General features: G+C 58.4%; 6 protein-coding genes across 6 annotated transcripts; 2 read left to right on the forward strand and 4 right to left on the reverse strand.

Annotated features, from left to right (window-relative positions):
* Window positions 1–81: 81 nt before the first annotated feature.
* CONPUDRAFT_70217 (uncharacterized protein) lies at window positions 82–725 on the reverse strand (the record flags this gene model as incomplete). The annotated part of the gene is made up of 3 exons (XM_007765994.1): window positions 82–214; window positions 285–506; window positions 643–725. The coding sequence occupies 3 exons, from the start codon at window positions 723–725 to the stop codon at window positions 82–84; spliced, it is 438 nt and encodes a 145-aa protein (XP_007764184.1).
* Window positions 726–756: 31 nt separating this feature from the next.
* Window positions 757–3,276, forward strand: CONPUDRAFT_98422 (uncharacterized protein). The gene is made up of 7 exons (XM_007766711.1): window positions 757–1,073; window positions 1,126–1,170; window positions 1,229–1,368; window positions 1,429–1,700; window positions 1,767–1,828; window positions 1,888–3,037; window positions 3,092–3,276. Exons 1-6 carry the CDS (start codon window positions 979–981, stop codon window positions 2,078–2,080), a joined length of 807 nt encoding a protein of 268 aa, XP_007764901.1. The 5' UTR covers window positions 757–978; the 3' UTR covers window positions 2,081–3,037; window positions 3,092–3,276.
* A 214-nt stretch (window positions 3,277–3,490) lies between these two features.
* Window positions 3,491–5,268, forward strand: CONPUDRAFT_135161 (uncharacterized protein). Its single transcript, XM_007766712.1, has 3 exons — window positions 3,491–3,988; window positions 4,056–4,831; window positions 4,893–5,268. Exons 1-3 carry the CDS (start codon window positions 3,646–3,648, stop codon window positions 5,088–5,090), a joined length of 1,317 nt encoding a protein of 438 aa, XP_007764902.1. The 5' UTR covers window positions 3,491–3,645; the 3' UTR covers window positions 5,091–5,268.
* Window positions 5,247–5,752, reverse strand: CONPUDRAFT_150216 (uncharacterized protein; the record flags this gene model as incomplete). The annotated part of the gene is made up of 4 exons (XM_007766713.1): window positions 5,247–5,324; window positions 5,388–5,426; window positions 5,517–5,612; window positions 5,687–5,752. 4 exons carry the CDS (start codon window positions 5,750–5,752, stop codon window positions 5,247–5,249), a joined length of 279 nt encoding a protein of 92 aa, XP_007764903.1.
* A 618-nt stretch (window positions 5,753–6,370) lies between these two features.
* CONPUDRAFT_80008 (vitamin B6 biosynthesis protein) lies at window positions 6,371–8,533 on the reverse strand. Its single transcript, XM_007766115.1, has 12 exons — window positions 8,306–8,533; window positions 8,200–8,229; window positions 8,036–8,071; window positions 7,871–7,963; window positions 7,687–7,776; window positions 7,245–7,626; window positions 7,133–7,171; window positions 7,038–7,063; window positions 6,930–6,971; window positions 6,841–6,876; window positions 6,741–6,781; window positions 6,371–6,662 (listed from the first exon to the last, which is right to left on the reverse strand). Exons 1-12 carry the CDS (start codon window positions 8,444–8,446, stop codon window positions 6,617–6,619), a joined length of 1,002 nt encoding a protein of 333 aa, XP_007764305.1. The 5' UTR covers window positions 8,447–8,533; the 3' UTR covers window positions 6,371–6,616.
* A 2,495-nt stretch (window positions 8,534–11,028) lies between these two features.
* Window positions 11,029–11,576, reverse strand: CONPUDRAFT_70220 (uncharacterized protein; the record flags this gene model as incomplete). Its single annotated transcript, XM_007765995.1, has 2 exons — window positions 11,029–11,187; window positions 11,319–11,576. The coding sequence occupies 2 exons, from the start codon at window positions 11,574–11,576 to the stop codon at window positions 11,029–11,031; spliced, it is 417 nt and encodes a 138-aa protein (XP_007764185.1).
* Between the last annotated feature and the right edge of the window lie 436 nt (window positions 11,577–12,012).

A 12,012-nucleotide genomic window follows, 5' to 3' on the forward strand; every position in this document is an offset into this window, starting at 1 on the left:
GCCTGGAGGTGCATTGCCAGCGACGAGCTTACGAGAAATGACATGGCATGCAAATGGTCTTCCCTCCGATCAGCCCACCAATCACTGCATCTCCAGGTACATCTCTACACAGCCTAACATCCCCGTAGCGAAGGTGTACCGCCCTTTATCGTCGAATTCAACAGCGTTCAAGCGACAGTTACCTGCTGGCAGCTTCTCTTTGTGATTCAGCATCCTGCCTTGCGCGTCCTGCCAGCATGCATCTCAATGGATGCATCCCCGGTGCTCGGTGATCAGTCGCGTACTTGCAAGTCTGTGGAGCTCGTCGTAGATCCTCTTCGTTGCGCTCCACCGTGTCGAGGATCTGCAAGGAAAGGACAAAAATATCCCAATCGACACCGACCCGAGGTCGAGCACGCTCTCGGATGTTCTCCACTGGCACTTCCCCGCACTTGTTGTTCCGTTTAAGCCACAGTTTCACCCGTCTGCCCTCGTCTGCCCGATCCACGACACCCCGCATCATCCGGCTTCATGTCAAAGCGACCATGTGGTCCAGGGTGCCCTGTGACCGTCATCATCTCGCCGCAACCGCCTCATCCTTCATGTCCTACAGAGATTCGCCACTAGGCCCTGCGCGCAATGTCGCTGAATCAATGGACGGACCTCCCTGCCGGTCCTCGGCCATCACGCTCTATCACGCCCTTTGAGCTGATTCTCGGATTCTCGCTCGCTGTACGCGCATCCATGCTCACATGTTCAGCGAAAGCGATGCATGCGCGCGCGCACTGATCCCGTCGCACTTCGCTGCGTTTTATCGCGGCTTCTCTGTCCCGTCTCTGGGCAGGGGCATAGCTGAAGAGGGTGCCTTACGACGGGCTGCATACCGTCGTTCTAGGTGACTTGCGATCAATGGCCACCGCTCATCTACGAGGAGAAGTATAAATACGGTTACTCAGGGTGGAGAGAGATGTATCCTCCCCCATATTTCATCTTTTGACAATGCTTTCCTCTGCTTTCGCTGCCCTTGCCCTCTTCACCGCTGCTGCCCAGGCTGGCAAGCGTGGTCTCGCCTGGCCCTACTACAACGGCGCTCTGTACGTACCATCCGATTGACGTGTTTTCATCCTTTTGCTTACCAGGCTTCAGTGACCCCGGCGTGTTCAACAACGGCGATGGTGAGGTCGTCGCTATGTACGTCTGAATTCTGCTACCTTGAGAAAGTAGCATTGATTACTTACTATTATTCTAGCTACGACTACGAGACCTACGCCCCTCCCTCTACCAACGGAAACGGTGGCCTCGGCTTCATCGGCATGCAGCGCTGCACGGACTGCGACTCTTCCCCCGTCGCCCAACTCGCCTCCCGCCAGCAGCAGCAGGGCTGGGCCAGTAAGTCATGTCCAGGCGCACCCTGCCCAAACTCGGAATCCTAACCTCCACCCCTTCCAGCCGTCTTCTCGCTCAACGAGCCCGACAACAACGGCATCTCGCCGTCGCAGGCTGCGTCCTGGTACCAGCAGTACATCAACCCGCTGCAGATCAAGAAGGCGCTCCCCGCCGTCACGTCGAGCTCGAACGCGGGCCAGGGCCTCGACTGGCTCTCGCAGATGATCAGCGCGTGCGGCGGCAACTGCTACTACGACTACATCAACCTGCACTGGTACGGCCCCGACTTCCCCACGTTCCAGAACTACGTCGAGTCGGCGCACAACCGCTTCCCTGTACGTGTCTTTTTTTTTTGCTCTTGGCCTCTGAGCAGGCGCTCATCGTTTGGCTTTCACACCTAGAACACTCAAATCGTCATCACCGAATTCGCGCTGCAGAACCCCTCCGGCGGGCAGGGAGCCCAGTGTGTTTCTTCTGCCCATTCACCGTTCTCCTCCCAGTCCTCACTAAACCGCTCCGCAGGGTCGACTTCTTCAAGCAGGCCTTCTCGTTCCTCGACGGCGCGAGCTACGTCCAGCTCTACTTCCCCTTCGTCGCCACCTCGCCCGCGCTCTTCCAGCAGAACGATGCCGCCGGCGCCGGCTACGTCGGCACCGGCTCGTGCCTGTACAACAACGACGGCTCGCCGTCTGCCGCTGGCAACCTCATGTACTAGGCGCCGTGTCGTCGTGGTGTAGGGATGTAAAGAAGGTTGCTGGTTAACTTATTCCTTTTGGGTACATAGATGGACTGTGTATATTGCGTGCACTTGGGTTATAAATAATGGGATGACAATGTACACCACAACCTCCGCGAGAAGCCAGACCACGATGCGACGGGTGAGTGACATCGAATGAGCCAGATGTACTTGACTGCGACAGAGGAGGGTCATGACGTCGGCGCCGCCCGGCTGCGGTCAGCATCATCGACCGCGACATTATCTTCGAGCCACTTGCGCACGTCCTTCTTGTTCAGCATGCCCGCGACCCTGATGCGGTCCGCGAGAGGCCGCGGGCGGTACAGCCGCATGATGTACCCGCAGACGGTCCACACGTCGTCCCAGGGCGCGTCGAAGAGGTCCCACCAGCACACCGGCGGCTCTGACGGGAGCGCGATGCCGAGGTGGCGCGCGGCGAGGAGGATCGCGGCGCTGACGATCGTCGGGATGGCGTAGAGCGCGTACACCGGGGTCTGCAGCCTAAGGAAATGGAAGAAATGCGAGCATCCCTGTATCATTTTCAGCGAGCTGAGCACGGCGAACCACGTACGCGTCGTTGAGATACCCCCACGCCTTTTCGCACGCGCGCTCGTGGCCCGTGAGACCGAGCACGCGGAGGTAGTTGATGAGGGTGCCGTACGGGAGGACGACGGCGACGTTGAACCCGAGGCGCTTGAGGATCTGCATCTCGGCGACAACGACGGCGTCCTTGAGGTCGTAGAACGTGTTGCCGAAGTAGGACATGGGCGCGTACGCGAACCCCGCGCCGGGGTCGAGGCAGCCGGGCGCGAAGGCGTGCGTGAGCTGGTGCGCGGTGCGCTGCAGGAGGAGGTCGTAGACGTTGATGAGGTCGCGCATCCGCAGCGAGCACTCTTCGAGCTTCGAGGCGAGGTAGAGGGCGCCCATGGAGACGTCCTGCAGCGGGGGGATCGGCTGAGGTTGCGAGCGCGAGGAAGAGAGGGGGCTTACACCGATGCTGAACTGCTTCATGGAGGTGACGAACCAGAAGCGCTGGAAGAGGATCTGGGCGGTGGCGACTGCGACCTGTTTCCTGCAGCTTGAGCTGTCATATCGGAGTGTCTTTTGTGAGAGCTCGACACGCACTGTTTGAGCAGGATGCCAGCTTCGTGTATCAGCTTGCAGCCGTACGCGCGCAGCTCCTCCTCCAAATAGTCGGGCACGCCATCTTGTCGTGAGGGCGTCGACTCTACCTGAGCGAGCGACGCCAAAGGGACGAGAGTGACTGACATAGCCGTGCTCATTATGTCACAGGAGAAAGAGAGAGTTCGGCATTCGGATGCAGTAAAACTTGCTCTTTCTTTCTTCCCATGTCTGGTCTCCCCCCAAAACCAACATTCGACGTCGCCCAGCACCCAGAACGCCCACGGCCAGACGACGACCGACGCTCTAGCCGCCCGCCGCCACCTCCGCCCGACCGATGGCGCGACAGAGAGCGCGAACGGGACGACCGGCGGTATCGAGCCCGTTCGCGCACGCCTCCGCCTCCGCCCCCGCCGCGCCCTATGGACACCTACATCGCATCCGGCTCTCCGCGCGATGAAAGGGCACCTCCACGCAGGCCACCGCTGCGCGAATGGGAGCGCGACGACCGGCGTGCTCCGCGCGGCAGCTTTCCCAGTCGCGGGCCTCCACCGCCGAGGAGGGACTATCCAGAAAGAGACAGAAGTAGAGAGCGGGAGAGGGAGAGAGAAAGAGACAGGGACAGAGATAGGCGGGAGTGGGAGCGCGATCGCGAGCGGGACAGAGTAAGGGGCAGAGACTATCCGCCGCCGCCGAGGAGAGACGACCGAGACCGCCCGCCGTACCGCAGACGGCGCACGCCTTCTCCATCACCGCCTAGACGTGGTATGTCTCCCTTTCTCATTACAGTAATGTATTTATTCTGACATAGCTCGATGATAAATCTCTGTAGCACCTCCAACTCGCGACTATACCCCCGAAAGAGACAGAGATTTCCGCCGACCACCACCTCGATACAGATCACGTTCGCGTTCACCGTCAGCAGCATCCCGCCACTCGTCGCGCGGTCGACCCACCGGTGAATACCTCCAACGCCCCCCTGCCTCGCGTCCGCCCCGACGCTCTCCATCAAGCAGCCCGCGGCGCCGGCGCTCACTCTCACCGCGATCCCCGCGCAAAGACTTAAGACGATCACCATCCCCTCCGCGTGCCCCGCGAGACAGAGAGCGCTCCCCTCTTCGCGCCTCTCGCCAGGGCAGCGAGCGAAGCCGGGAAGATGGCCAAATCACGCCAGTCAGCCAGCGCCCCTCAGAGCCACCTTCCAAGCCCACAGAACGAGCAGCCGAACCGCCCGCAGTGCCCGAGCACCAGCCCAGGAGGGATGGCGACCGCGACAACGACGTCAAAATGCGCGACCCCTCTCCTGTGCGCTCGCACCCGGCACCGACAACACCGGCTGCGGATGCCCACGCACGCTCGTCGCGTTCCTCGCCGCGTCCGCACGCACCACCACCGCCGTTCGCCAGGCGTCCGCACTCGCCGCCGTCTGGACCGCGACACGGGCCCTCGGAAAAGCATCTCCCGAGGCGCCCCGCCGAGTCGCCGAAGCACGGCAGCTCCCCTGCGCCAGCACCGGCACCGGCACAAGAGACGTCGCCCAAGGGCTTCGTCATCCCCATTCCAAAGTACGAGCCTCCGCCGAACTTGACTTTGCGGGAAGAAGAAGAGGTGTGTGCGCTCGTCTAGTCCCATGGCATCAACCTTTCTAATGATACGTGTGTCCACGCAGATCGCGAAAATCGAAGCCCAGCGCGCCCGGCTCACGGCGGACTACGCGCACCTCGCCAGGGCGACGCGGCGCGCGCTGCACGAGCTCGATATGACGGGCATCGAGCTGCGGTCGGCGCAGCAGCGGCGCGAACATGCCGAGGCGTTTTACAAGCGGGCGAACGCGGGGCTCGTCGAGGTTGGGGTGGATGGAGTGTGATCTGACGAATAGAGGACCAATGATAATTCTCCCCCCGTAATAGACATAGGACGGGCGCGCCGTGTTCGCGTGACATTGCACGGGTAGCATTAATTAGTGGTGTATACGGAGGCGGACGCAGGGTGTACCGTGCCATGTAGTCGTCGAGTAGGCAGGCTATGAGTCCGGTATCTTTGTGCACACCATGTGTGTCCGGTTCGGGTCCATCGGCAGCGCACAGTAGAAGCCACGTTTCTGTCATCACAAGCGAGAATCAGCTTCGGCGTGCATGGCGTAGCAGTGGATCCGAGTACGAACCTGCATAACCTCGAACATCTTGGTCGAGTACATTTGCAGCTGGGGTTTCAATTTGACGTCCGGGGCCACGACAGAGTGTCAGCACGCGAACATCCGCGAAAGAAGAAGAAGAAGAAAAAAACGACGAACCGCGATGCACTCGCGCTGGTTCCTGCTCTCGCGGCATATCTCGGACTGCGGCTGCCCGCGCTCGCCGTCGAACGTGTACCGCGCGTTCAGGTCTTTCTGTGGGGGGCCAACAACGTGTCCTCTGTTCAGTCCCCTGCCCTCTGAGAATCACGTCACGGTAGAACACGCACGTCGACAAAAGCATTGAGCGCCGCCTCGGCTTCCTTGTGCTGCTGCTGCTCTTCGGATGGTGGCATGTTCTCCTGTGAGTGTGGGATGGCTAACACGGGTTCTCGGAGTAGGACAAAGGTGGAGGTTACTGTAAGCTAACCAAAAAGCTAACCTTTGAGGCGTCGATGAAAAGTCAAGATGATGCCCCGCGCTATGCCGACAAATTGTGACGTATGCTGACTAAGCGCTCCGGCAACTAACTTTCCAGGACTCGGAAGCGCCCACCCGTTTGTTGCCCTTGTTGTCGTTGGGCGTCTACTTAGAATCAAGCAGCATTCGCCGACTTTGCTACTAGTATCAGGGGAAATAGCCGGACTCGCTGCGAACGACGCATCATATCGGGCTGCATGACCTTTTCCGATTTCGATGGTAAAACTCAGTGATACCGGGCTTGAGCTTGAGAACCCCGGAGCACTAGCTGACCATTGCCCACTGACTATTGCAGTAAGTATGCCAACTCACGCATACATCACCCATCTGCCCTGATCCTGCATTCGCGTGGTATTTTCCACAAACCGTTACCCGCCTGATCTCCAACCACTGCAAATCACCCCACTACCGCACATCCAACCTGACCTCAGTTTGATTTTTTTCGCTGTTAATTTTGCCCATCACGCTTCGTGATCAACACGCACGCTGCTGCCCGACGCACTACGAATGACCGTCCAGAAAACCTATATCCCATACACTGTTCTTTTTCTAGCCTACCATAGTAATAGATAGTACAACGTTCATATGTGCACAGCCTCTAACCCAGTGTGTATACACAACACATACTTTTATTATGATACGCCCCTTGTCACACGGGCACAGGCGCCCTGCGGAACCCAACAACGACAACGCCTGTTGAGGGTGCCTTGCCATTCAAGTGATACCAGTGAAGAAGGGGATCATTGTCCACGGGTGGCGAGACGGCCGCCCTTCAATTTGTCGTCGCTGGAGACAGAAAAGAACGCAGTCAGCCTCTATCGCGCATGCGGGGTAAAAACACCGTATAGAACACCAATGACGCACATCGTGAGACCAACCATCGCCGCACCAAGATCCTCCGACACCTGCGAGCATAAGCACAGCGTGAGATCACCACACGACGGAGGATAGCGGTTCATTTTACCTCTGCGAGGAGCTTCGGGTTGTTGTAGTGCGTAACCTAGAAACTCCGTGAGATGCGGTCCTGTGACCAGCACAACACTCGAAACTTACCGCCTGGACGATGGCTCTCGCACGCTTGGCGGGATCGCCGGACTGTCGTGGCATGCGCAGCAAAACAGGTTAGCCCTTTGGTCACCACGATAGCGCGATATGGCGTACGTGGAAGATACCAGAGCCCACGAACACTGGAAGGAAAGACGTATAATTAGTCCAGGGGCACAATACCAGCCACGTCCCTGAAACCCCACACTCACCTCCGTCACAGCCCAGTTGCATCATCAGCGCCGCATCGGCTGGTATCAATCAAGCGTTAGCCACTTCCGGAGAAGAAAGACACTGATATCAACAACAACCATGTGCACTCACCGGGCGTCGCAATACCCCCAGCCGCAAAGTTGACCACCGGCAGCCTCTTGAGGCGTGCCGTCTCCTTGAGCAAATGGAACGGCGCCTGCATCTCCTTTGCGAACGCGTACAGCTCCTCCTCGTTCATCGAGCTCGCGCGGCGGATCGCCGCGCTCATCGCGCGCGAGTGGCGCACGGCCTCGACGACGTTGCCCGTGCCCGCCTCGCCCTTGGTGCGCACGAACGCGGCGCCCTCCGAGATGCGCCGGAGCGCCTCGCCGAGGTTGCGCGCGCCGCACACGAACGGGACCTTGAAGCTGTGCTTGTTGATGTGGTGCTCGTCGTCCGCAGGCGTGAGCACCTCCGACTCGTCGATGTAGTCGATGCCGATCGACTGCAGGATCTGTTGGATAATGATGTGAATCGCCGTTGCGAGCGAGTGCGGGTGGACAGGTGCGCGTACCTGGGCCTCGACGAAATGGCCTATGCGGACCTTGGCCATGACCGGGATCGTGACGGCGTCGACGATGGCCTTGATCATCGCGGGATCGCTCTGTGTCCGCATACGTCAGCCATACAGACACCTCCTACCGACGCGCTCGAGCACGCAGGCCCGAATGGCGCCACGCAAAGCATAAAGAACGCACCATGCGCGCAACACCCCCCTCTGCTCTAATATCTGCAGGCACGCGCTCGAGCGCCATGACAGCACACGCGCCGGCCTCCTCAGCTATGCGTGCCTGATAAACCCAACACGACCACGATCAGTCCCCCTTCCGAGGCCAAGAACAGAACCAGAGGATAAGCCGTACCTGTTCAACATTCACAACGTCCATAATAACACCGCCCTGTCAGCCAAGCAAAGAAAACTTGATTAGCACCTGTCCTGCTGCATTTACTCAATCTCCCCAGCCACAGGAACCCAAGCGCGCACGCGACCACGCACAGGCGCTGGGCTGGCAAGGGGGAAGCGCACCTTGAGCATCTGTGCAAGGCCGGACTTGACCTGGATGACGCAAACGCACAAAGGCATTAGCAAACATATATTAGCTCGAGATAGATGGAACGTAAGATGAACGTACACCAAAGGTACCGAGGTTCGTGCTGCCGCCATCGCGCTGGGCAGAGCGGGCGGGGGCAGCGCTGGCGGTGCCAGATGAGGGCGTGGCGGCGGGCGGGGTGGCAGTGGGCGCGCCGTTGATGGAGGGAGTGGGGGTGCTCATGTTGGCGTTGCTGCTTTTTTGAGAGATCTAAGATGACAAGCAAGGGGGATCTTATCAGCGCCGGATAAGGAACAGATGTGGAAAGCCAAGCTCTACAAGAGATACGGGACTAGTCAAAGTTAACTGACTAGAAGGACAACGAGGCAAGCTTGGCCTGAACGAGGGAGATCGGATTAAGATACAAGAAAAGAAAGCAGAAATTTATGGTGGAGACGAGTGACTCGATGGGTGACTCAGTGAATGCAGCTCTGGATCTTGGGCTGCGTGCGGAACGGAATCGGCGGGACAACGATATCGATATTTGCCTATATCCAGCTCCTCCCCACTCCCCATCCGAACGCACTCCACCCCCAAGGCTTTGGCTTCCCTGCACTTCACTGTCGACACGATGGATCCGATGGGCCAACTGTTAGGACAATGCCCGCAAGTCCACACGCCCGCTTGCTTTAACCTGTCGGCATTACTCGGCTGCAGCAACGTGCTGGCGTCACCTCGGCCTTCCGTCTCGCTTCGAGAGGCTTCGAGGGGCTTGCCATTCCACATATAGCGATCTTGCGAGAAGTCGAAGTACACGGGATCGGAAACGAGGGTGCTGCAAATCTCTTTGGTTCGGACGCGAGGACGATCAACTCAACTCTAACTTCGCAACGTTCAACAGAAGGGCGCCTGACAACAGAAAGAAGCTCGCTTCTGTACTAGGTTGTGGGTCGTGGGTGGCACTCGTGAGTCGTGAGGCCGACGTGGAAGTTTCGATGAAGATGTGTGTGCTATGTAAGTAAAAGCACCAGACCTGCCGACGTTAGCGCGCGCCATCACACTTCACCATGATGCTAAGCTTATGAGCAGTGCGATTCTCCCCTAGTACTTGCGTTCGCCAGCCGATCAGCGCACCCTAACATCAATATCGCAATCTTTTTATTGCGTTGAGCCTCGACATTGACTCGTCGCTCTACTCCTCTCGATCCACAGCGACCACCCCCAGGAGCTCAGGCTGAGGGTCCTGGGCCCGAATCCTAACTAACTGAAGTCAACTCTGCTCGAATGTATGCGTCCCTGTTCCACTCCGGGACATGCCGCCGGCAACCTGAACCCCCCGGAAGCACTCCATGTATGTACCTCTCGGCTAAATGATCGCTAACGTGTGGCCGATGGTGGATCCACCAGGCTCGGCCAGGTACACACAACCACCATCTCGTCACTCGTCAGGTCCTCTTCTCAGATCCGCTCACCCGAGACCGACGGACGGCGTCGGCCAAGCTTAGTTAAGAGGCACCAGGGCAGCTAATCGCAACCTCCTGGCTCGTTCTTAGTCCGGGACTAGTAGACTGCGGGGCGACTCTCGTGGGCTCTGTCTATTGGTTAGTAAAGGGGGGAGGAGGCTAGGAGCGACAAGGTCATATTCATGCTGCGGAATATCCGAGTATGTCCGCAGTCTGTTTAGCAGCAATATCTGACACGGAGCTGGCGCGATAAGGGGCGCAACGCACGTATCAGCCTGGCAGCAGCTGTATCAACGCCTCCTGCCTAATCCAAGGGCGGATGATCACCCCGGGCGACGCGAGGGGGGCGGCTTCTCTGCCTGGCCCATTATCAGGTGGGCTAACCTCATACTGTAGCGGGCGTGCATGTTACACCCCGTTACACCTGTGCCACACGGGCTCGCGAAAGCACACCGAGGTGGAGACTGGAAACCGTCCATGATGGGTGCCAGCGAAGACGCGACGCCCGCCATCATCCACGGGTCCGGCGAACGCAAGTTTCAGCACATCAATCGCGTTGTCTCAAGTTGCCTGCTAGCTGGCGACGCGCTGAAAGCGTTTTGCTTGCGCGCCTTGGAAAGCCGTGCTGCGCCTCGTGAAACAAGCTTGTGGCCGAGGGCTGTACGCGTGGCTCTCACACACAACATCATACCGGTACTCGTGACGTCCATCCATTCCCGAGATCATAGATGCTCAGCGACGGCTGCGCTGCAATAATACATTTAAATGCACAAGGCGTGTCGCCGACGAGCACTCCGATGCATTGCCATAGTACGTGCGTGTACCGAGGGAATCTCGGTCTTCACGGGTTTTCGACGGAGCGCTGCGCTCCTATGAAGGGGTGTACTGACATCAACGATTCGCGTGCGCGACGGCAGGAATAAGGCTGGGTGAAACATAACTCCGCATTCCACCACAACGATACACGCGCCCGGCCCGCGTGTTTCTCAGAACGAAGAGCAGACGACCAAAACGTTCACTTGTCTGACCGGCGGCCCACATCAGCTCCGACAGATAGTGGCAGAAGGGGGGCAGAGACGAGAACTAGAAGATAGAGAAAAAAGGGAGACAACGTGGAGCGATTGCGAGGGTAGCTCATGTCGCGTGCGCCGGGCGTGCGCCACTGGGCCACAGGACACCGAGACCAAGGTGATCGCCTGACGCGAGGCGACAGGGTTCGAATAGCTTCGAATTCTGTGGAAGCATTAATGAATTGCGCAGCGTGGAATGGTGGAACTGTGACGGTTCTAGCTGTATTGATTAAACGGTATATGTCGAGGGGGTCGGTCATGGAGCCCTTTCAAAGTGAACGGTCTGTGACGGTCAGAAGCCTCGGTCTTTGAGCCATTGCATCACGTCGTTCTTCCATTGGCCGCCCTTGATCACGACGTGCCGCTGGGAGTGGTCGACGGAGACCTGAAGCCGCTGCGCTTCCGGCGTTCCGGGCTGGAACAATGTCCGTTTGAGTTCCTCTGCCAGGGCCTGGATATGCATGAGCGTTTGTTGTGCAACGTCGCGTCATGTCACAGAAGGATTGAAGAATGAACAATGGAGCGGCCAAATTAGCACAAGACCGAACACGACAATGAGTCAGAGAATGACACGACACGCACGTTGGCTTGGCCCTCGACGTGCCGGATGAGGACGAGATAGCGGGTGCCACCGTTGCGTATGTCTGTGTAGACAGGGAGGGAGCCGCGCGAGTTTCGGCGCAAAAACCACGGGTAGCGAACAAACGTGACTTCTGACGACGCGCCGGGTGGAGCAGATGGTGGTGATGCGGGCTGGCGGGTAGCGACGCTCTGGGAGAGGAAGCGCGTGTGCCTCGCTGTCGGACCGAGGGGATTGAGTCTGGTGAGCTGTCTGAACATGATGGGAGAGGAGACTGTTCGGAGGCAAAGAGCCAGGTATGTCCGTATGTAAAAATTTGAGGAACGAGTCAGCAGAAAATGTGAGAATGTGTAAGAGGGTAGTATGTAACGAGGCAACGTACGGTGTGGGACAGGACACAGGAGTGTTTGGACGAGGAGTGGACCTGGTGGACTGAGGCAATGAAACGGAGGGCCCTTGTGACAAGAGGTGAGTTGCCATATATGGGATATGCAGGGGTCGAGTGGCTGGCGTGGACGGAATCATCATGGCATCGCTCACATCGTGCTAACAAAAGCCCCCCTTGATCGTCTTGGGAATTGGAGCATGCTGCCCCCCGTTGCCGCAATTGCAAGATAATATGTACATGATCATTCATATTCATTTTCATCCGGACACGGCCAATTTCATCCATCGCCTTCCTTACGTATCCCCGTT

This window comes from Coniophora puteana, assembly GCF_000271625.1.
Source record: "Coniophora puteana RWD-64-598 SS2 unplaced genomic scaffold CONPUscaffold_2, whole genome shotgun sequence".
NCBI lineage: Eukaryota > Fungi > Basidiomycota > Agaricomycetes > Boletales > Coniophoraceae > Coniophora > Coniophora puteana.